The sequence below is a fragment of the Vidua macroura genome, chromosome 5, assembly GCF_024509145.1.
Source record: "Vidua macroura isolate BioBank_ID:100142 chromosome 5, ASM2450914v1, whole genome shotgun sequence".
In the NCBI taxonomy this organism is placed as follows: Eukaryota; Metazoa; Chordata; class Aves; order Passeriformes; family Viduidae; genus Vidua; species Vidua macroura.
Genome location: NC_071575.1, coordinates 16,782,719 through 16,806,518, shown reverse-complemented (window position 1 = coordinate 16,806,518; position 23,800 = coordinate 16,782,719). Strand labels below are relative to the sequence as shown.

Below are 23,800 nucleotides of genomic sequence, written 5' to 3'. Positions count from 1 at the left end.
GGTTTGGTTGTTTTTTTGTTTGTTTTTTTTTGTTTGTTTTTTTTTTTTTTAATTCAATTCTTTATTTCTCTCTCTTCTTAAAATTTCATATTTCTTAACAAAACACACCTTAGGAAATCACACTGTAAGCCAAACTTTTTCAGTAACTTTTGAACCTGTTGCAATTTCTGAGTCAATTCCAACCTAATCTGATCAAAAGCTAGAGGGCTTATAAACTTAGTGAAAATCAGGGAATGTATAAAGGAAAATTATCAAAATTAGAATCACTGTGGAAGGAAAGACTGAAGCAAAACCTCAAGCTATCCATTGCATTTGCTGTGGCCAGGTGATCAGCCCATGTATCTCCAAGTTTATCTGATACCTGCCTTTCATATTCATTGGTCTTGGGGTGGCACATGGGCAGCAGAGGAGCAGAACTGCGGCTTCACAGGAGAGGATACAGGAATGCCCCACCCAGCTACCACGGCTGCTTTAGTTCAGCTGCTTGGGGAATAACTTCACTTATTTTCTACTTTTACCCCTTGCCTGGCATTCTTTTCCTAGAATGAAATGAACAATTCACTGTCATTCTCATCATTATAGGTTTATTCTGTTCATGGCTAAGACCAGGATAAAGTAAATCTCAAAGAAATATGGGACCTTTGACTAAATCAACAAATTATTGAAAATACTTTCATCTATTGAACTCTTGAGAATTCCCCTCTTTTCTAAAATGTTCATTATTCTCTCCTCTTCTGACTAAGTGAAACAGTTTCTCTGTTTTCTGTCTCCTTTTTCTTACAGCTGCCTTGCCAATTCACTCTCACCCCAGGAGCACTTCTCTCTCTCTATTACCCCTTCTGCCATCCCATTATAGGGGAGATCTACAGAAGCAAAGATAGTTATTTTGCCAGTTTCTCATGGGTCTAGTTCATTGGACATAGTTTTGCAAACATGAAATACTGGTTTAATAAAGTTCAAGAGGGGAAACTATTGGAACTAAAATTGAGTACTTTTGGTGAAATTTTTTATCCTAAAGGTAAGACAGGAGGGAATTTCTGTAAGAATGTTGATTACTACTGAGACAGAGAATGGTAAATTCACTTCAGACACAGAGTACTTCTAAGATACTGATATTTGTTCCTCAGCTCCAGATAAATAAGTGTATAAACATGCTTTTTATTTTCCTTTCTTCGTGCTTGGTACTTTTTTTTTTCCTTTCTTGCACTTTTTTCTTTCTTGCACATACTTTAAGTGCAGCTTTTTTCACAGAATAATTCCTATCAGAGCTGGCAGTTTTTTGTTTTTCCCTCCCCTATACAAGATTGTAAACCCGAGTTCACATTCAAAAGTTATTTATTGTGTCTATTTTTTTAAAGACTTCAATCAGAAACCAGACAAGCTGGAATCATCCTGGTGATTTTTTTTTTTTTCCAGTTAAAAAATACATTAAAATATTCTAACAAATGTATCCCCTAGTGCAGTATCTGAATTCAGGTATTCAGCATATTCAGTGAAAACGGCTTATAGGGCAGGCATTGGAAGGAAAGACTCACTTGAGCGTGGCATGAAAAGGGAAAGAAAAACTGAATGGCACAGAATCGCTGTGTTATTTACATGAGGACCGAAGGCAGGAGTGCAGAAGCCCAGCGCTCTCCCTTTCCCGCAGCCGCCTCGAGGGAACGCGAAGCCGGCTGACGCGACGATCCATTAACCCGCATTAACTACAGCTCCCATCAGCCCGGGCGCGGGGCTGCCCCGCCGCCGCCGGAGCCGCTGCCCCAGCCGGAGCCCCGGCGCAGGAGCGGCCGCAGTGTGGTCGTGCCCAGCTGCGCTGTCCCGGGGCCGAGGCGAGCCCGGGGCCGAGGCGAGCCCGGCCCGGCGCGCCGGGGTCAGCCGGGCCTTCCTCGGGCGCCGGCGCCGCGACGCGCCTCCCTCTCCCGAAGATGGCGGCTCCGCTGGCGGTAAATTCGGGTAAGAACAATCTGAGCGTAGAGCTGCGGCTTCTCCTCCGCCTCTCCCCGCGGCCATCCCGCTTCCTGGCCGCCGGCAGCGCTGCGCCTCTTCTCCGAGCCCGCGGAACCGGGGCGGCCGCCCTGGGCAGGCCGGGCGTGGCGAAGCGGCGAGGCGAGGCCCGGGCGGACAGCGGGGAAAGGCTGCGGGGCGCCCTGTGCGGTGTGCGGGCAGGCGCTGGAAGAGCGGCCTCCCGTGTGGCGGTACCCGGGCTCGGGCCGCGCAGAGCTGCCCGGCAATGGAGCCCCGCGGTCAGAGCTGCCGCCATGCCTGGCTGGTCCTGGCGGGAAGTCGCGTCAGGAAGCCAAGGCCTCCTTGTTTAGAGGGGACTGTGGTAACTCGGTGTGCACGTGGTTGCGCATCCCTTCGGTATTACACTCATCTCCTAATGCTTTGTGGTGTAAGAGGCAAAAGAGGAGTATATCCAGAATTTTGCCCTGCTTTCTACGTATAGTGCCATTGAGTAGTTAGAGAAAACAAAGCCCCTATTCCTCTTTAGCCTTCTTTTTGTAAGACTGAACCAGGTCACTTATTTCAGCCTCTCATTCATCCTATTCTCTGGCTCGCTATTTCAGTGTCTAGCTCTGAGGAGCCCAAAATTTGACACAGTATGGGAGTGAAGGACTCTGAGATGCCTAAATAATCACTTGCATCTGCTGGCTACAGCTGTTAACACAGCTTGGAGCCTCTAGGCAGCCTTTGCTGTGAGCCTGTGCTGCTGACTGGTGTTCAGCTTCCTGTCTGCCAGGACATTTGGGTATTTGACACTTGGGTAAAGCTGCTCTCCAGAAGTTCCCTTGGTCCCCAGCCTGTGTAGTGATTCTGTGTTCGGTGCAAGATGTTGCATTTACTCTTGTTGAGTGAGCTCCACTAGGTTAACAGAAGGAGAATGGGGACCCTGTAAAAAACAGTTTTCACTGCAATATATGCCAAAAGGTCTGTAAATAAGGTTTTGTATGCCAATAGTGACAGGTAATAGTTATTACTAATTCTAGCTAATAGAATTAAAACATCAGTTCCTGTGGCAAGCAAGGAACAAATTTTACAGAGATTTTAAAATCTCACTGAATAGATTGCATCCCTGTAGCCTTACAGAAAAGCAGTAATAAAGCAAAGACTCTTCATGAAAAACTATGTGAAGTGAAGTGAAAATTAAAGTAGTTCAAATGAGACTATTTTATGAGTTGCACAGCAAGAGAGTCTATAGCCTTATAATTAAAAAGCACTAGGGGAAGAAGGAGTTTTTTCCAGGAAATACGAGAAAAATTAAAAGGAGATGTGGCACTAAAACTAGTAGAGATTTTGCCTTAGGTTATAGTATATTGTTTGTGGGAACAGACATGTCATGGTTGAGTCTGTCACTTGGCAAAGTGTTCAGGCATATAAGCATCAACTGCTACTGTTGCCAAGAGAAGCAACTCAGCCTATCTTCTCTTGCTGCCCCCGATGGGACGGTCAGCCTTTCTAAAAGTCGTAATAATAGAACAGCTTAAGTGGGAAAAAGTCAGCATGGTTGCTGAAGTCCCACCTCTTCCTATTCCAGGTGCCTACTCCTTTCTCTGCAATAATCCATCTTTGTGCCATTGCAGAGCAAAGTGGGTTGTAGATGTGATCCTGCTGAAAATAAACTCCTCTTTGGATTAGATTTTGATTAGAGAAGTTAGATCCTTAATTTGTTCTAAGTCTCTACAGTACGTGTGTTTGGGCTGGTGCAAAGCAATTATGTGGTAGGGACAAGACCAAGCAAATGGGCCAGGGAAGTAGTTGAACAGCTTTTGGCAGGCACTGCGGTTTGCTGCTGGTGTTTATTACACTTGGTAATGTAGTAAGAGTGAAAAGACAATTTCAAGTGGAAGTAAATCTGAACTCTGAACCTACACTGGCTGTGTGGGACAGCCAGTTACAGCTGAGTATGAAATTATGCATCCAATAGTAGCTATTTCTAGGCAGGGGTAACACGGTACAAGTTAAAACACTGAAGCTAAGAAAAGGCAAATTTGTCCCTTTTTTATAGGTTGGCCCGACACAGCCATACTGTCACTGCTAAATGTGTTCTCTCAGTCATTTGTAAATTCACGTGTAGCTACTCAGCATGAATGGCTTCACCGTTTAAGTATGGCAGTCTTTGATCTGACATTCTAGAAGTACTTTGAAGCTTAGGAGGTTGGCATTTTGATTGTTGGGAGGGATATCAATTTTAGTTTGAGTAATCAAAGGAGTTTGTGCTCTCTTAACAGAGAATGTTTTTCTCTGATTAGCGAGGCAGGATTTTGCACCCCTTCCAGATGACTAGCTCAGTATGCACTGGTTCATCTCTGACAATGTAGGAGCAATGAGGGTCATTTAAATAGCTTGCTTTTGCTTAAACTGGTTTTTGATTTTCCCAACTTGCTCACTCAAGTAATAATCTTTGGAAATGATTGAGACCATTTTTCTTTAGATATCTGCTGTAATGCAAGAGTATTGTATATTTTGATTTGAGGGGTTGTTTGGCTAATAGTGAAGGTAGTCCTTTTCTGGAGTATTCTGTAGAAGTGGTAAAGTCACAGTCCTGGAGGGATTTAGAAGACATGTAGATGTGGCACTTGGGGACATGGTTTAGTGGTGGATTTGGCAGTGTCAGATTAATGTTTAAACTCAATGACCTTAAAGGCCTTTTCCAACCTAATACCTCTATTGTAAGTATTCTTGTAAGATGACTTTCAGCACCAGAATTTAGGCGTGTACATAATCTTTTTTGGTTCTTTACTTCCCTAAATGCAATTAAGTTTTAGATCAGACCATTGTTTTGTTTTATTTTGTTTTGTTTTGTGGTTTATTTTATTTTTTTTTGTTTGTTTTGTTTTTTTTTTGTGCCTTAGGAAAGGAAAATGGACTTTTCTTGATGGGTGTAAGAGTATACTGACATGCCAAGAGTAACAGTAAACTAAAAAAGAGTCTACTTATTGAAAAAATTATAGAAATAATTTGTTTTCTTCCTTTCTGTATTTCAAATACATTGTTTTATCTCTTCTTTTAGCTGCAAGCTTGTGGGGTCCATATAAGGACATATGGCAGACTGTAATGAATGCCATTTGGAAAAGACAACCTGAAGCTGTTCATCGTCTCGATCAAGTTTTAAAGAAGCATAAATCTGACTTCATTTCTCTCTTCAGAAATCCGGTACTGGACTAATGCTCTCTTCTGGAATGAGCTGGAGAGCTGATGATTTACTCTGTCTTATATTGTTGTCTTTCATGCCATTTTAGACCTTATCCATTCTTTTCATGTGACATTTTTACAGTACATAACACAGATGTGTTATACCAGTCTTGTTCTGCTGTAAGAATACAAATAGTATTAAGTGGGAAAAAATAATGCATACATATTATATTGTATCTTCTACAGGATAATTTTATCTATGATGATTTTTTTTCTCTCATTATTTGAGTGCTATTTGGAAAGGAATAGTAATATTATCTGGTGATCCATCAGTCATGTATTAATTTTTTTTGTTACTCTTGGGTGTCTGAAATAAAGCACAAAGCTATTTTGTCTTTTGGTTTTGCTCATGTTTCAGTCAGATTAACAAACATGCAAAACATGTGAACACACGAATTTAAAAAATACAGAATGTGTCTTGTTCAGAATGCCAGATAATGTGAAAAAACTCCCTGTTTCTTGGCTGGTGGGTCATAAGGTAGTAACTAGAAATATATGTTCTTTCAGTGGTGTAATTTCTCCAATAGTAGATGGTTTTTCAAAATTGAAAGGTCGGAAAATTTAACAATCAGCTGCAGAGTTTCATCAGTATATCTTATCATCTCAGTTTAATGGAAAAAGAATGATGTAGAAAATAGATGGGAGTAACACAACAGTTCTGATTGATAACCCAGATGTCTTTCACTGAGTTGATACCAATTCCTGCTGAGAATTGTATCAAAGTTTACTTTTAAACTAGTATTTTGAGTAAACTAAAAGTCAGCACTGATTGTATAAGATTATTTTTTTATGTTCTTACAAAGAGACCACTGCTGTCCAAACATGAAGCATTTTTAGGGTGCCTTTACTATGTCTGTTTAAAAGCACTGCCTTTGTTTTTATGATAACAACTTAACCTGACAGAATTATGTTTGTGAGGAAGGATTAATGTGTAAAGCTTTATTCAGTATGTGATCTTGCCATTTTGAATAACTTGCGATGCTTGTTTCTCTTGCAGCCAAAAAATGTTCAGCAGCATGAGAAAATTCAGAAAGCAAGCACAGAAGGTGTTGCTATCCAGGGTCAGCAGGGAACTAGGCTTTTGCCAGAGCAGCTCATCAGAGAAGCCTTTATCCTCAGTGACCTCTTTGATATTGGAGAGTTGGCAGCTGTTGAGCTCCTTCTTGCTGGTGAGAAGGGAAAATATTTAAGATCTGGAGAAATATTGCTTAAATAGGCCCTTCTTATTTAAGTGTACATTTAAGGTGAAGGCATGATACAGTGAAGGCCTTAGCTTCCTAACACAGAATGTTCTTAAAAAGAAATTCTCACTGTAATGTCATATGGTAGCAGTGTTCTGAACCCTAATGTTTGTATGCTCAGCTATTGCAAAGGGGTGTATATTCTGAGGAGGTTTTATGATTTACTTTCTGTATCATTGAATTTAAACATAATTAAAACATGATTGAGAATTTTTCCATAAAGCAGTGTAGTAGATACTGATTCTTCAAATTATGTATTTGTTATATATTGCTGTGTGATTCTATAATCTAATAACTGATAAGTAAGAGAAGTGTTCTGGAGAGTGACATATTCTTTGTGTAGAAGATTGATTTTAGAATCGTTAAGTTAAAATTGTTAGTTGTTATTACTAGCTACTGTTCATTAGCTTGAAAAATTTGTTAAAGAAGTAGATTGCAAGTTTGTCACCTTTGGAAAGCCATCTTCAAGTCAGGCTCACTTTCTATTTTGAACTTGAATTTTCAATGTACTTTCAGATAGAAAATTTAATTTTGAATAAAAGATATTTCTGTGATAATCATCTTGAATTGATTATTAAGATGGATACATATCAGTGGCAAATACCATTTGTTCTAGGATGTATATGGACTAGCACTTAAAAAAATTCTTTTTGTATGTTTTAATAGTTGAATATTAATTTTACCAGTAGCACCCACAATATCTGGGATTTTTTTGAGTGTCTGGAACAAATCAAAGTGATAGTGAATAACCACAGGAACTTTGAATACGATATTTGTATTTCAATTAGAAATACAAAGAGAGCTGTTATCAAGGCATTTATGTTCAGCTTTCTCTGGCTATTTCTGTGCATTTTCATTCACCAGGAGAACACCAGCAGCCTCACTTTCCTGGCCTTACAAGAGGTCTAGTGGCAGTTCTGTTGTACTGGGATGGAAAAAGATGCATTGCCAATTCACTGCGAACCCTCATCCAGTCACGCCAAGGCAAGACGTGGACATTGGAACTCAGGTCTGTATCAGGGTGATGAGCTGATCACAATTCTTTGTTTTGAGTGCTTTTAGAACTGATTAGACTAAAGGGAATATGTATAGTCTTGAATTTGCTTTTTTTTTCGTAACCTGATGCAGCTGCTTTCCTGTTTGTTTCTTAAGCATAATCATTTTTTTGCACGTATTTTTGTTGGATTATAGGGGTATCTATTTTACTTTCAATTCTTTCATGCTACTTCACCTTCTGGCAGTATTTTACTTCAGACACTCTCCCAGTTATTGGTGCTCTAACTAGTGGTGATTGCTCAGTATTTGAGAGCACTGCTGTGTTCTGAATTTCTGTGCATTGTAAAAGGGAATTGTGATCCTGCCTTTACTTAAAAGGGATGTACTGTCTACTGGTGAACGTTATATGCTAGTATTTTTTGCCTTGACAAAGAAAGCAGTGCACACTGTTTGTTTCCAAGTTGGCTAAAGAAAGATGAAAAAAATGTCTTCTTCTGTAAATATAAATTGTGAGTGCAGTATCTGGACAATTGCATTTACTAGTAACAAAGCCTGTGAGTTATGTGCATCTTGTATATAATACTTTTTCCTTTTAATAGAAATCTTAACTAGCTGATCCCTGTTGTACTCTCACATTCCACGTTCTTGAACCTACAACTAGCTAAAGACCCTGTATCCATTCAGCATAATGTTTTGAGAGGGCACTGCCTACTGATTAGTGATGCACATTTAGTTGCTCTCTGTATATAATTTATTTGTATGTTTTTTTGTCATCAAATACATTTTATGGGATTCATTATTTTAGACATGTTTGTGACTGGAAAACTATGATTAATTGTTAAATTTATATTCTTTCCCATATAGTCAAGAGTTAATTTCCATGACAACACGCTTTACAGATGACCTAATGGAGCAGGGTTTGACTCAGAAGATCCTTACACTTGTGTCTCACATTGATTTGAACAATGAATTTGATAAACTCCAGAGAGAGCGAGGATTGGGCAGTGAGAAACACCGCAAAGAGGTAAAATTCCCTGAGTGTGGATATTCTTCTGTGCTGCTGAACACATTAGGATAGAGTTAGACTGCAAGGAGTCCTTTACTTTTGCACAAAGTCTACTATTGTCTGAGATTACAGGTATTGCCTCACAGCTTGTGCAATATCAGTGTGGGATTCACATTGCTTCCTGCATTTCTATTTTGTTGTTGCTCCCAGATGCTAGGGCACGTCTTATTTTTAGTGAAGAATTGTAACAGTAAAAATCTAAGCCTAATATTTACACTGTGTGTAAATTTCTTCTTTCCTTAATTCTGAAGTCTGTATTTTAAATTATCAGCACTACCATTATCTGCACTATTGACATAAGAAAAGTGAACTAACTCACAAATTATTAAAACTGATTGAAACCAAGTTGAGTCAGGTGAATAATTCTCTTAATAACCCAATTGTGTTAATATGAATGAAAGCATTTCTAATAGTCAAGTGAAAATTGCTTAAAAATACATTGTCATCTTTATAGTTCTTGGACTTAATTGACACTGTGACTAACTGCAGCATAATTTTGCTAGCAGGAAGATTTTAAACATTATTGTTTTAATTTTTTATCTCCTTTCTAATGGGTGATCTGCCTAAAAATCATTCTGTGTGATAATAAATCAATTTACTTTCCACTGGATAAAGAACTAGCCTTACACTTCTGCTATGAATCTAGAAACTGTGGAAAGAGTATCTTTCTCATTTATCTTAAATTACCTTAATTTACCTTAATTTCACTTTAAGATTAATTTTTTGGGGCAAAGGGAAGGCTGACTCTATCTAGGGTAACTGCCAGTGCAGTTGTGTAATTAGAGACAGGGAATGTGCCTTCTGTGTGCTACATTTATAGCTATGTAAATTCTGTGTAGAATGATATCTCTTGACCTCGGCAGGGATGCTGGTTTGTGTGTAGTCATAATCCCAGGTATCTACTCACATCTCTCATGAAATATATAGGAATATAAATGCAATTAACAAGCAGAAGTGTCCTTTTTTTAGTTTAGCAAATAAACCAAACATTTTCTGTAGATGCTGTCTTTAGAGTGATTTTTAGTTTAAGCCAGTCACCATGATTGACTGAAAAGGACAAATTGAACCTGTTCCCAGAATAGGTATATTCACTGAGTTGTTTTTTTTTGTTGTTTGTCTTGTAAAGGTTTCTGATCTCATTAAAGAATGCCGACAGTCCTTGGCTGAAAGTCTCTTTGTCTGGACCTGTCAGTCACCCCTGAGTAAGGATGACACTCTAATCCTCATAAGTTACCTGGAGAAGGTAACAGTGGAAGCCGATGGTTCTTTGGATGGTGTGAACTTGTCTCTTCTCATGGCTCTCCTTTATTGCTTTGATGTCAGCTTTCTGGAACAAGGGGCAGAGGATCGTGAAGGTAATGCTGGCACCATTCCCAGAGCTTACATTGCACAGATGGATAAATGTTGTTTAAGCAGTTTTGTTATTGATCAGTAACAAATTGGCAGGATTTTGCATGTGTTTTCTCACATTTGTTTACTGAGTATTGGTTTTGTGTTTTTGTTGTTGAAGACTTGATGCACCGGCTCCCTCTGCTAGCAGAAAGACAGTACATAGCAACAATCCACACTCGGCTTCAGGAGTCTCAGCCCTGGAAATTACCAGGCCTGCAAGCTACTGTTAGATTAGCCTGGGCACTGACATTGCGAGGAATATCCCAATTTTCTGATGTGACAGGTAAATTACCCTAAAGTTCAGTTGCTGCACATTAGTATTGAGAGCCTGCAAGTGGTGTAAGTCAAAGGATCTATTACCTTTCTGAAGTGTTATTTAAATCCTTAAAACTTTTTCTATGTGAGTTTGGTTGTAGTGAATTGAATTGCTCTGAAATGTACACAGATGTAGTAATTATTTACTAGACAGTAGTAGTGCCTCATTGAAGTGAAAGAGATTTTAACGTAGTGGAAAATTCAAGGATTTAATTTTCAGCTTTAGTATCATTTGAATCTACTTAAAACCAGAACAGATTCTTGTGATTTTTTTACATCTGTAGATGTTCAACCTCAGTAACTTGAGATGATGAATCTATTAATAATTTTTTTTTTCCTTTCTGAACCTCACAAACCATCTAGCTTTCTACTATGTCAAAATTGAGTCTACTCCAAAATATCTACTAAAGAAAATAATTAAACATTAATTATAATGTTTGCAAAGTTGGTTTGTGATTCTTGGTTGATTGCCTTAGATTTTTTGGGGTAAATGGATATAATTGTAGCATTTATTAAAACAGGAAATTGAGGTCATCATTTGCCATTAATTTCTCTTTTTTCAGTCTAGTTCTCTTGTACAGTAGAAAAAAACGAGTTGATGGAAGCGTGGGAATTTGCATGTCAGCTGTGTATCCTGAAATATATTTGTTTGGTAGTAGATTGTTATTTACTTTTTCTCCTCTTGTGAATTTTGTTGCCCAGCTCTAGCAGAATTCACTGAGGCAGACGAGGCAATGGCAGAACTAGCGATTGCTGATTATGTTTTCCTGTTCCTGACTGAATCTGTTGTGGCGTCTGAGAATTTCTACCAGGAAGAATTTTACATTCGCAAAATCCATAACCTTGTCACAGACTTCCTTGCACTCATGCCAATGAAAGTAAGTTGTTTGTGTGAATACCACTTACTGAGAAATGTGGGCATCTCTTCTATGTTTCTATTATTTGGATGAGGTAGCACAGAGATTCAGGCGTCATGCTCAGCTTGAGCCCTGCGCTTCAGAAAACTTGTTCGCTTTATAGAAGCCATAATGTTTGGGGTTTGTTTTCCACACTGGAGTAGAATGTGGTTTTTAAACCACTTCAGTGTGGTGAGATTTGCAAAACTAGCTTTTATGGTGGTAGTAGTGTTTGTTTTACATGATTAAAATTTAAATGAATGCTGACATTCCATTTAAGTTTGGGTTTGGTTTTTTTTTGGTTTTTCTCCTGCTTTGGCTCAGATTTTCAGTTGGTTGTAGCTACTGCCTGAAGACAAAGAAAGATGTTCATTACAAACAGGATTTTGTAATACAATATATGACAAAATCAGACCATCAACTTACACTCTAGTTTGATATAAGCCAGTACTAGCTGTTTCACAGGAGATTGTTAGTAGGCAATTGAGGTATAGCCCTACAAAGCAACTTTTTGTCTTAAGCCAACCACTACCTATCAGCAGTTATGTCCTCATCTGTTTCTACTGAATCTCAAATTTTAGGTAAAAAGAAATGTCTGTTTTGCAGGATCTTTGTTTTGCTTTGGATATCTGTGTAACCTCTGTTCAGTTAGCATTTTAGGTCAGTTAGCTGACCTCTCTAAGTCAGCATTTTAATTAATTCTTCTGCATAGTTTTAGCATTTATGCTGCTTGCCAGTCATGATTTGAGTAAATCTTCTGGTTGCCTGCATTATATTAGTTCAGAACTTGATAATTTGCTTTAGTACCTCAAATAATTCATTATTTAACTTATCAACAGTTTTTTTCTTGTTCAGTTAGTATACCGATTAACTAGTTTGCTTTGACCCTTTCCACAGTTATTTCTAGTTCTTAATAATTTTTTCTTGTTATTATTTTTAAACTTTTTTCCCGATGAGACGCACATTATTTTGCTGCTCATTCTGTTTTACATATTGAAATATATTAGACCATTAACTAGTCAGTATTGACTGTCAACATGTTTTATTTTTTGTATGTTGAATTGGTTGCTTACTTCTGTTTCTTCTTCTTCAATGTCTCCTTAATATTTAACAAGACTTTTAATGTCATGTCTGTTTGCTTTCTGTAAGCCTCTGTTGGGGTCTCATGTCAAAAGCTTTTTGAATTTAAAATTAAATGTCAGCTGTTTTTTGTTTAGTAATTAGCATTTTCAACACAAAGAAGTTTAGGATGCTGATTAAATTGCTACATTAAAAAAAAAATGCTGCTGTTCTTCTTGTTCTTCTCTCTTGTTTTTCCTATGGTATTTATTGACATGTGATAAAGCTTCTGGCTGAGATGGAGTAACTCCAAAGTTGCATCAGTTCAGACCTTTTCAAGTTATAAAGTAGCTGCAAGTAGAAATAGTCTTTAATGGTGAAGAAAGGTTCAATCCACAGATCTATATACAGGAATCAATATTTTGCATTCATGTTTGCATTTACATTACATGTTTCTTTTCACTCCTTGTGAGTAATGGTCTAGGATTCTTTGAAAGTAAGCTGTCTAGCTTTTAAATTAAAAAGAGGAAAAGGATCCACCTTTTGGATCCACCAAAGTATCTGGTGCAGTCAGTTACACAAAGCTCCCATGATCTAAGTTCAGGGCTTTTGCTATGTGCTGGGGGCTTTGGCAGTAGGGATTGACTACAACTTTCAGTGAAAGCTCTTGGGGGGGAGAGAGGATTGAAAAAATCAAAAATTGAATTTTCTTGTCATGTTCGTGCAAGTACATTTGCTTTCTTAGTTTTAATAGGCCATGTAGACAATTCCATTATTTCTGTTCTGTTTCATTCTTAGCTAAATATAGACCACTGTTTATTTTTCCACTTCATAAATCCTGCAGGTGAAACAGCTGAGAAACCGTGCTGACGAAGATGCTCGCATGATCCACATGAGTATTCAGATGGGTAACGATCCACCTATTTCCCTTCGGAAAGATCTGGAGCATTTAATGCTTCTAGTAAGCCTTATTTTCTTGTAAATTACTGTGACAGATAATGATTGTGACTTTCATTTGTCATCTGAAACTCATATCTGAATGATACCATATGGTGCTGGATCTTTCCCTTTTGGGATGTATTTTATTTTTCCTTAAGTATAGACACTTTTCTATAATTTTTCATATAAAGGAATTAATTTGCTGCCTTGGTTTCTGATGTTAATGCCATGGTTTTTATTATTTTTTAGTAAGCAAATACTGCATTGTTTCTTATGCTTGAAGGTTTCAGAGGTTTTACTCCACTGTTGACAGTTACTCTGATAAATAATTGAAATGTTTAAATAATTCTCATGCATTGATATATTTGTAGTGAGAGTTTTGGAAGACTATTTTATATTTGCTGTAGAGTAGGCTCAGTAAGGTGACTCCATCAAGGCTGATGGAATTACAAATTCCCTTATTTCCGTAGAGTTTTGACCATAAGTGTACATTTAAAAGAATGGTTTTCTGTCACATTTTTAATAAAATAAAGAAAATCAAAATAAACTAAATGGAAATAAAAATACTTATATTTGTTTAAATATTAGCTGTTAGGGTTGCTTAACTGCACTTTCAGAAAAATCCATGTTGAAAAACAGATTTGCATACTGAACTGAGGTGTTTTATATTTTCTGGTCATTTAAAAACTTGTATTACTAGTCTTTTCCAAAACTACTCCTTTAGGTTATAGGACATTAGCAGAAAAATTTGTAGTGAAATGCTTTCTTAAGCAGCTCAGATAGCTATAGTAAACTTAAATGAAGAAATAAAAATTTGCTCTGAGAAATTTGTATGTTCAGATAGGAGATAAGATTTCTAATTATGATACCAGCTAACTTGTAAAATTAATATATAAAGGTAGGCATATGGTTGTTTAAGGAGAATTGACACTGTTTTTTTAGCAATGATTTAATCCATAACAGTTAAAGAGAAAATTACTAAATTTTCACTGATATGTGCATTTTGAATTTTGCTGACTGTCACTGTTACTTAGAAGCTGTGATTTTCAGAAAGTTTTAAGAACTGAAGCACCAGCCCTGCGATGCTTTGCCTCTCAGATGTGTTTAGCTAATCTAGAAGCAGTGCTTATGTTTGAAGTAATTGTTTTTTTCTTCCTGGAGTTTATACTTTTCTAGCATCTTCCTTTTTCTGACAGATCGCTGAGTTGTATAGGAAAGACCCCTTTAATCTGGAACTTGCCCATGAGTACTGGTGTCCATCGGAGCCCCTGCAGACATCCACCATCATGGGCTCCTACCTTGGAGTAGCTCACCAGCGACCCCCTCAGCGCCAGGTTATCTAGATTTTCTTGAGTAATTACTAGAAACTTAAAACTAAAGTAACAAAAAACCTTCAAGCAACAAATTTTTTGTTATCCTTATTACAGATAACCTCTAAGAAGACCTTACCTTTTTTCAATGACTGATTTGCATGTGTCCTGCTCTGCATGGCATGGTTGTTGTTGCTTGCCCTAAAATGAGCTACTGCCAGCCATTTATGGTTGTCAATAAACTTAGCAAGAGTGCTAACAAACCTCTGTGAAAATGTTATTTAGGTTTGATTTGTTACAGTTGCTAAATGGATTCTGATAGTTCTCTTATGTTTTTTGTCTGATGACTTCTGCATGCCTTTTTCATGTAACTGAGAAGTTAGATTCCTTAACAATATAAAAACCAAAACTTCATTAACTGCAGTTGATAGAATTTTAGGGGTAAAAAGTCCTAAGAATAATTTAATTATTTAAAGTCCTAAAATTATAGTCCAGAAGAGACTGAACTTAAAATTAGAATGACAAAACAATCTAAGCAGATAAAGCAGACATTCCAAAAACTCTTTGGCTATCTGGGGCACTGTCAGCCCTCAATCCTTTTTGAAGGACTGTGCAGTGCTAGGCAAAACCTTGCACAAGACAAATCAGACACATCCCAAGATCCACCCAGAATACTGGTAACTTAAATTAGGGCCAGGTGCAAGCAAGCCTAAAGTGACCCTGAAAGGAACCACTGTGTTTGTGAGTCTCTGTTCAGGTATATGACAAGCAGACTGAATTCTTTACTTAACTTGCACTGTGAGATGTGCTAATAATACTCCTGTGGAACATTTGGGAGCTGAAGTAAATTTTATCACTAGAAATACAGAATTGCAGAGTTAGTATATTCTGCAGTCACATGAGTTATTTTGTTTAGTTCCTCTTTCAAACATGTCTGACTGAATAGGCCGGTCTACAAAGGAGCTTGTCTACCCTGCTCTCATTATGTTAGAGTCTGTTTTCTGACTTTTACTTCTTAATGTTTTCCTATAATACTCAGTTTTTCCCTTTTTTTTTTTAAACACTGATCTTTATTTGTTCTAGGTTGTCTTGTCAAAGTTTGTTAGGCAAATGGGAGATCTACTTCCTTCCACAATTTACATCCCATACTTGAAAATGCTGCGGGGACTGGCTAGTGGGCCTCAGTGTGCTCATTACTGCTTTAGTTTGCTAAAAGTCAATGGCAGTAGTCATGGTAAGAGAAGTGACACTTCAGCTCTTTCTCAACTCCTTTTCCTTCAAAAAGTGCGAAGATTCATTTGAGATGAATCGTGGCCTCATACTTTTAACACTTCATCATTAGTACAAAGGTGAAATTGGAAGTCTAATTGAAACTGTAATCTGAAAAAAAACGTGACAGATGAGGTAGTTGGATGTCTGAGCACCGTAGCGAGCAAGTCACCTAGTGAAATAATGCTTGTTTTAAAAAAAACACCATGTCTTAACACCATAAGAAATGCAGAATGTCAGTGTTGCTTATTATAAAACAAAAAATAAGTAATGTCTTAAAGTTAGCTCTATTTATAAAATATGCAGTGTAACTTTCCTGAGCTTTGTTCAGTTAGAATTTTTTGATACGTGTAATACAATAGCACTTTCTCAAAGTAAGAGATGCTGGTCAGTCCTGTGTTTTGCGTTCATTTTGCATTGGTCAAATTACAAAAAATACCCTACTTTGAAGATACAAATAATGCTGCAAAGATTCCAATTCATAAAACAAAAAATTTGTTTATACTAATTCCTTGTATTAGCACCTTTCTGTCTCAAAAAAACCATAAACAAGCAAAAGTCCCCAAACATTAATGATTAATTCTGGATACAGTAACTTTCCTTTGAACTTTACTTTTTCCTTTAGATAAGAAAGGTTTCCTTGTAGTTCTAGCTACCCTGCTTTTCACCCTGTGGAAGAGTAGAAAGAAAATCTTGTCACCTGTTTGTCATTTTTCTAGCGGAAAACATCCAAGGAGCAGGTGGCAGTCCTGTCTCCTGGGAGCATTTCTTCCACTCTTTGATGCTTTATCATGAGCACTTAAGGAAAGACTTGCCGAGTGCAGACAGCGTCCAGTACCGTCACCTGCCTCTCCGAGGCATCACACAGAAAGAACAGGATGGATTAATTGCATTTTTACAGCTGACCACTGTTATAGTCAATTGGGTAAGTAACCTTTTATTTGGTTTTCTTTGTTAATACTTTTTTTATCTTGCAAATCATCATCATTCAGCTCTGAAGTTCTCCTTGACCAAAAAAAGTATGTAAGGAAAATTTATCTAGCAATTGTCATTTTATTAATGAACTCCAAAAGTATGGGAAGCATCAGGAGTAACTGTAATGACCAAACACTGAAGGTGTAGGTGAAGCAGAAAGAGATGATGCCTTTTCCTGGGTTGTTGGTATTGCTGATTTTCTTGCTTTTTTGACTCTCATGCTGGTAATGGAGAGGTCTTTCAGAAGTGAGGTATATTCACAATAAATCACTATGGAGTAGTAAAGTTCTTTGCCTTTATTTATGAGTTTGAAAAAGCAGAAGTAATAGCTGAATTCTAAATGAGGTGGTAGAAATTTAGCAAGGAATGTTATCAGCTGTGAAACTTGTCTCCAGGGTTATCATTTAAAATGTCCCCAAACCAAGGGTTTAAAATGATTTGAATTAATTGTCTGGAAGAGAATTCCAGGAGAATAAAATTGCAGTGCATAGTTTTGTATTGTGACTTGTCTGTGTAATTCTGAATAGTGTAGAATTCTGTTCTTAAGCACCCACCAGATTTTGCAGCCTAAAAGTTTTGTGATATAGTGAGATGGCCTTGGTTTTGCTGACACAAACACAAGACAGACCAGTGAAACTAAATGTGTTTTTTAAAAATCATCTTTGGTGGTAATGATAATGGGGTCATCCTGTTTGAGCTTTAATGCCAGCATTGGATATACATGGAGAAAAGGGAACTCTTAAAACTAGTATTTCTTGGCATCATCAAATCATAATCTGGGATGAAGATAAACTTGTTCTAAGGATGAAGGGAATTACCATTTGATGAGGCTAGAGGCTTGTTCCCGTCCAGTTGTTCATCTCAGAGTCTCTAGTGAGCTTACGTGAGTGATGATCCTGTTGTTAGACTAAAACAATTTGATACAAGTTCTTAGAAAACATCCAAATCAAGTGTGAGTTTGTAGAAATATTTAGAGATAGGAGTAGAAATATTTAGAGATAGGAGTAAATAGAATGTTTGTAATAGAAATACTCATAAAAGTCCCTCTACCCATGCTTGAAGAAGCTCCTAGAGCGTAAGTACTTAAAGACTAATTCCTTGAATGCGTGTCTACTAAAAAAAAGCAGATTGTTATAAGAAGCCTGTATTATCCAAACAATTTTTCTGTGTGGATAGGCACAATTTTAGTACTTGTAAGTATTTATCCTCAGCTTTTTGTTTAACTAAAATGGTTGGCTTTGGAATTGTCTACTATTCTTTTGATATTTTGTGTACTTTCAAGTACAAAACAGAGTCTTTGGTACTGAACCGTGAATTAGAGATTGTAAGACATGAAAAACCTTCAAAGTAATAATCTGCAGTTCTGTTTTCTGTTGACTCTGTAGAGTGAGAATGCTCGCTTGGCTCTTTGTGAGCACCCTCAGTGGACACCAGTAGTGGTCATCCTGGGACTTCTACAGTGCAGCATTCCTCCTATTTTGAAAGCAGAGCTATTAGAAACCCTTACTGCTTTTGGAAGATCTCCTGAAATAGCTGCTTCACTCTGGCAATCCCTGGAATACACACAGGTATCTCAGGATTTTCAGTGCTTAGAACTGTAGAATCCTAGTTTGTTGAAATTGCCAGTAGTATCTTTGAAATAGTACTGCATTTCCTCCTAAATTTTCTTTTTGCCATTGTTGAGTATAATTTTTTCATGTACTTAATGCTTTGAAATGATTTTGAAAATGACAGTATCGCCTCAGAGATGTCATTGGCTGTGTTTATTTTGCATCAATACAGGTTTCCTAATAGTCCTGTTTGAACTGTAATTGCTGCCTTATTTTTGGTTGCTAATAAGAGACCATGACAATAATGACATCTCACCATCTTTGTTTCCTAATTTATGATATTTCTTAAAATATACTATTGTAAGAGATAGTGAAGGAAATGTCTTTTCCCCTACTCAATATAAGATAAAAATCATTAATGTGAAAACGTGATGCAGATCTTTGAGAACGTAAAGCTGGAAGCATACAAATGTCAAACATAATCCAGCCTCCCAGGCAGAAAAATCTTGTCTTTTTATCCTTTACAAGGATTTAGAAAACCTCTTCTTAGAACTAAAATGTGATGACTATTTTTTTTTTTCACTCCTGATAAAAATTATGGAGATGCACTTTGATTGTGGGAAACGTGTTGGTCTGTTTTCATTTCTCTTTCTGTTTTGAAGATACTACAAACTGTGAGAAGTCCAGGCCAGAGACAAGCAATTGGTATTGAGGTAAGAGAGTCTCTGTTCTTTGGCAGCCTCTCTGATCATCTGCATATGCATTTGGGAAGCACTTGCAGAGGCTGCCTGTCCTTCATGTGTCCATTGGAAACTTTTCTAATAGATGATGTTGTTTCACTGCTTTGTAATTTACTTTCAGGCCTGCTTGTAATTTCTGGAAAATTTTATCCATTTTTGCGTGTAGTTCAGCTTCATACTAGCAACAGAACAGCATCTAAACCCTCAAATTCCTCATGAGCACTTCTTACTAAGTTTTTCCGAAATTGGACTCACTTTTGTTACATCTTAGTGTAGCTCACTTTGTGTCTTAACAACAGTGGTACATAAAAACAAAGTAGGTAAATGTTGAGGCATATCTTCTAGTAGCTCAAAAAGGAATGAATATGTGTTGCTGAACTGAAATAACAGTACTGATGCTTTGCTGCTTTTGCTCTGTTTGCCTTGTACTGTAGACAGAAATGCTGCTAAATTGATTCACTGTGAAGTAATCCACAGTTGATGCTATTACATTATTTCTCACATGTTTCTTCCTCCCCCAAAATTTATGATTTGTCTCCTCCTCTTTTTGCTGTCCTCCTGGGAAGGTTGAATTGAATGAGATTGAGTCCCGATGTGAGGAATATCCTTTAACTCGTGCCTTCTGTCGACTCATCAGCACACTAGTGGAGAGTTCATTCCCAGCTAACTTGGGAGCAGGTCTCCGCCCTCCAGGCTTTGATCCCTATCTCCAGTTCCTCAGGGATTCTGTGTTTCTCCGATTCCGCACAAGAGCTTACCGGAGAGCTGCTGAAAAAGTAAGTTTTGTTTGAAATTATTTTTTTCTTAGGATATAGTTATTGATGTGGCTTATATCTGTTTGAGAAAGCTTTGCAAAAGTAACCTAGAGCACTTGGTACTGTTTCGATTCTGTAAACAGGTCAACTCATGGGTCAGGATATACTTCAAAGGAGCCTGTATGAAGTGTCTTTTAAAACAGAAGTTTATATTCCTAAATTTCAATTTGCTGTGCAGGATTTTGCAAGTCTACTACATGGCTAATGCTTTCTGAACATGACATGCCCAAATCTACAAGTCAGATTTGTCCTTTTCTCAGTGTTACCTAAAAAAAATATTTCTGACTTGCTGAACCAAGGAATTTGGCTTTGGTTCTGGATGAAACACTTCTGGATGAAGGCACATGCTAAACTGTATCCTGGAAGCTGGCTATTCTTGATCTATTCTTAGCTGTGTACCTAATAAAAACTATTTATTGCTTATACTTAAAATATCCTAATATGTATATTGTATAATAGCCTAAAGCAGATAATAAATCTGTTTCAGTGATCCCTTTTCACTTCAGAAGGAAAGCTTGGGCTTTCAAATGATTTGACATCGTGAAGTTTAGTGTTGTTGGCACGACTATCTAATTTTGAAATGCTAGCCATGATTCTGATCCAGTACATCACTGCACTGTGTGTTGTGTTCTTTGTCATCTTGGTCTTGTTGCTTCAGTGTCAGCCTTAATCTGTGTATGATTTGTTTTCTCATCATCTGCAGTGGGAAGTAGCTGAGGTCGTTCTGGAAGTGTTTTACAAATTATTGCGGGACTACGAACCTCAACTTGAAGACTTTGTGGACCAATATGTGGAGTTACAAGGTTAACTTGTTCATTTGTTCACTGACAAAGAGAATTGTAGCTTGTTTTGCTCTGCTGTCTCCATCATCATTGGGATTTTGTTTAATATTCCAAATAAGCTGGTGGAAAGCTAGACCAAGACTTTAAAATAGGAAGATGTTAAAAAATTTTCATGCAGTATTGAGATCTACATTGCTGACTCAGCAGGTCTTCATGTATACTATTTTCTACTTCTCTGTCTCTGCTAGGAGGATAACTTCTGTCTCTTTAATTTCTGATTTGTTTGAAGAGGAACATTTGACACTTGAACGGCACCTCGGTTTTGGCCTGTTCCTCTGGACTTGTTTGGTCTATATATAAATCACCACTATTTGTAGGGTTAATTTGAAGGGGTCATTGTATTTGAGATAACCTTTACTATTAATATTATTGATATATGAAGTATTGAAAGCAGACAGTAGTGCTGTAATTGTGAACTGGAGTAATTTAATTCTGAGCAGCTGTTCTTTAAAAGGCTAAAGTAGATTACGCTTGCCTCATTATAGGAAATCTAGGGCTTATTTGGGCTCTAATTTTTTTTTTCTTGAAACAAAGTTTCTTATAATGAATTCCATCATGATGCTTGTGGATTTTGTTGCAGCAGTGCTGTGAGAAGGACTTCAGAGTTGGAAGGCCTCTGTGCCTCATACTTTGACGAAGAATACTTGGCAGCATAACTAGCTCAGAAAATTTGTTAGTTTGTTCCTGTCCTCAGCTAATCCTTCAACTTGTATGGTTATTTGTGGGCTTCATGATACGTTGGAGAAGTGGGTTAATCTAGTTTTGTGTTAGATGCATTTTTCAAACAGATTCAGTGTGGCATGTCTTCTCTGTTGGTGTGTGGTGGAGTGGCACACATGGAATGAATGGAAGAAGGACATTTTTAAAGCTGGTGCCAAAAGAAACCTTTGTACCCTTGTTCTCACCTGTGTGTGATTCTTACTGTTTTCCTGCTTTTATCTACCACAGTTTATGAAGAGCCTAGATAAATTAGAAGCAATAGTCTTCTTTTATTTCATATCATGAAGGTCTTTGAATTTTAGGCTAGTAGTTTCGTTTTTGCATACATTATTACAACAGTCATAGGAATTTATCATGGATATTCTCTTTGACTTCTAGAAATACTTTTTCCCTCATTCAGAGTCTTTGTGCAGGTTTGTGGGGGAGTGTAAACTTTTTCGTTTCTTTTTGGTAAGATCTTTTTTGGGGTTAAATTGGAAATTGTGCTATTAGATACTGGAAAGTAACGGTAATTGCCTTTACAACTATTCCCAAACTTTTAAAATTCCTCAATGGCTTCTATATAAATAAAATCTCTGAAGGCTTTGTACAAGGGATGTTGCTTAGAACCAGAGGGGCTGTTATGTTTTGTAGCTTATGCTAACTTGAGTAATAGAAGGGGTTTGTATTTGAGGTTATATATATATATTTTTTTTTTTACTCATTCTGTCTTTAGGAGAAGAAATAATAGCATATAAACCACCTGGATTCAATTTGATGTATCATCTGTTGAATGAGTCCCCAATGCTGGAACTTTGCCTTAGTTTGCTAGAAGAAGGGGTTAAGCAGCTTGATACTTATGCTCCATTTCCTGGTATGTGCCTAGAATTCATTTTTCATGTGAAGTCAAACTATATAGTAAGTAGGATTTAAAGCTAACATTGCATATCTGTAACTTACTGTTGTATCTCTTGCATATAAAAATCGTATTTTGGGGAAGCTTTCCTACTGGTAAGCAACTGACAGTTTTTTTTTTTTTCTTGGTGCAAGGCTTGATGAATGACATTTATGAATGTAGTCTATTTAGCTTCTCCTTTGTATTTCTCATGTTCTTTGTGCACTGCAGGGAAGAAGCATTTAGAGAAAGCTGTACAGTATTGCCTTGCACTTCTAAACTTGACCCTTCAGAAGGAGAACATTTTTATGGATCTGTTGCGGGAGAGCCACCTTTCCCTTATTGTCACACCACTGGAACAGCTCCTTCAAGGAATCAATCCTCGCACTAAAAAGGCCGATCACGTGGTGAATATTGCTAGGTATGTACAAAGTACTGAGAAGGGAGGAGTTTTGGAGGCACGGAAGTGTTTGGATCCTGGATCCTTTCATTGGTTTCACTAGCCAATGCTCCTCTTCACACAGAGAATCTCATTAATTTCTTTTGGTGAGGGGAGATATCTTGACAGGTGGTATGATCTGTGGTTGTCTAGTGCAATATTGGGATCTGTATTTACAGTTTTTCTTTCTGAATTTCCCCCCTCTCATGATTTCTTTGTCTACCTTATGTTCCATGATTCCCTTGCATATAATTTCATTTTGCCACAGACTTTAGTTGTCACAGAGTGGGAAAGTTCAATGAATTTGGTTATTGGCCATGTTTTACAGTATTGTCTATTATTTACTGTATTAAATGCCTGCAAGCTGTTGTTTTAACTTCTGCAGCAGTGTTTAATGTAGATATTGTATAAAAAGAATGATAAAAATTCCAGGAAAGATTATTATCCTTACTTAGCCTACTCATCTCTCCCAATGGAGGAGCATTCAGTGTTTTGTATAGAGTGAAATTTTATTTAAAGCTTTAATGTTATCTCATGTAATTTGATTTGTAAATATTTTAGTTCTAAATGTTGTTTAGTTTCTTATCCATGCATTACCATCTTGAAAAAGTTAAATTTTCAACAATTTCCTTGCCATAATCTTGTGTCTTTGAAGGTATCTTTACCATGGAAACAGCAATCCTGAACTAGCTTTTGAAAGTGCCAAGATTTTGTGCTGTATTTCTGATAATTCCAACATCCAGATAAAACTAGTTGGTGATTTCACACATGATGAGGTAAGTATCTGTTTCTTTGAATCTGGAAAGAGAAACCAATGGAGAAATACTGGGGCTTCATAATGTTTCTTTTAAGGATAGGTTTCTAGGTCAACTACATTAAAACTATATTTTGTTTTATATATACCCACATATAAAACATCTTTTACTGTGGCATTGGAAAAACAATTACTTCATTAATTGAAAAAAGCAAAATCATGAATGTTTTCAAGAATAAAAAGGACAGTATTCTTTGAGATAGGGAGATCTTTTTGTGACTTTATAGTCTTCAGTCTGTGAGAATAATTTAGCATATGTAACAACAGTAGATTTTTTTTTTTCCTGTTCACTGGCTAATTGCTCACCTGTTCTTAGAACGGCTGTGACTCTTAACTCTTGCTTATTAAGTAGGCT

General features: G+C 37.2%; 1 protein-coding gene across 1 annotated transcript in view; it reads left to right on the top strand.

Annotated features, from left to right (window-relative positions):
* Window positions 1–1,897: 1,897 nt before the first annotated feature.
* Window positions 1,898–23,800, top strand: part of NUP205 (nucleoporin 205) — a 45,777-nt gene continuing 23,874 nt past the window's right edge. The window contains exons 1-19 of the mRNA XM_053979071.1: window positions 1,898–1,953; window positions 5,012–5,154; window positions 6,191–6,362; window positions 7,299–7,443; window positions 8,295–8,454; window positions 9,623–9,851; window positions 10,007–10,171; window positions 10,906–11,081; window positions 13,003–13,119; window positions 14,294–14,431; window positions 15,491–15,641; window positions 16,396–16,601; window positions 18,037–18,219; window positions 18,864–18,914; window positions 19,508–19,717; window positions 20,460–20,559; window positions 22,034–22,171; window positions 22,424–22,613; window positions 23,287–23,407. Coding sequence (XP_053835046.1) covers window positions 1,926–1,953; window positions 5,012–5,154; window positions 6,191–6,362; window positions 7,299–7,443; window positions 8,295–8,454; window positions 9,623–9,851; window positions 10,007–10,171; window positions 10,906–11,081; window positions 13,003–13,119; window positions 14,294–14,431; window positions 15,491–15,641; window positions 16,396–16,601; window positions 18,037–18,219; window positions 18,864–18,914; window positions 19,508–19,717; window positions 20,460–20,559; window positions 22,034–22,171; window positions 22,424–22,613; window positions 23,287–23,407 — 2,823 coding nt within the window. The 5' untranslated portion in view covers window positions 1,898–1,925. The remainder of the gene's footprint in view (window positions 1,954–5,011; window positions 5,155–6,190; window positions 6,363–7,298; window positions 7,444–8,294; window positions 8,455–9,622; window positions 9,852–10,006; window positions 10,172–10,905; window positions 11,082–13,002; window positions 13,120–14,293; window positions 14,432–15,490; window positions 15,642–16,395; window positions 16,602–18,036; window positions 18,220–18,863; window positions 18,915–19,507; window positions 19,718–20,459; window positions 20,560–22,033; window positions 22,172–22,423; window positions 22,614–23,286; window positions 23,408–23,800) is intronic.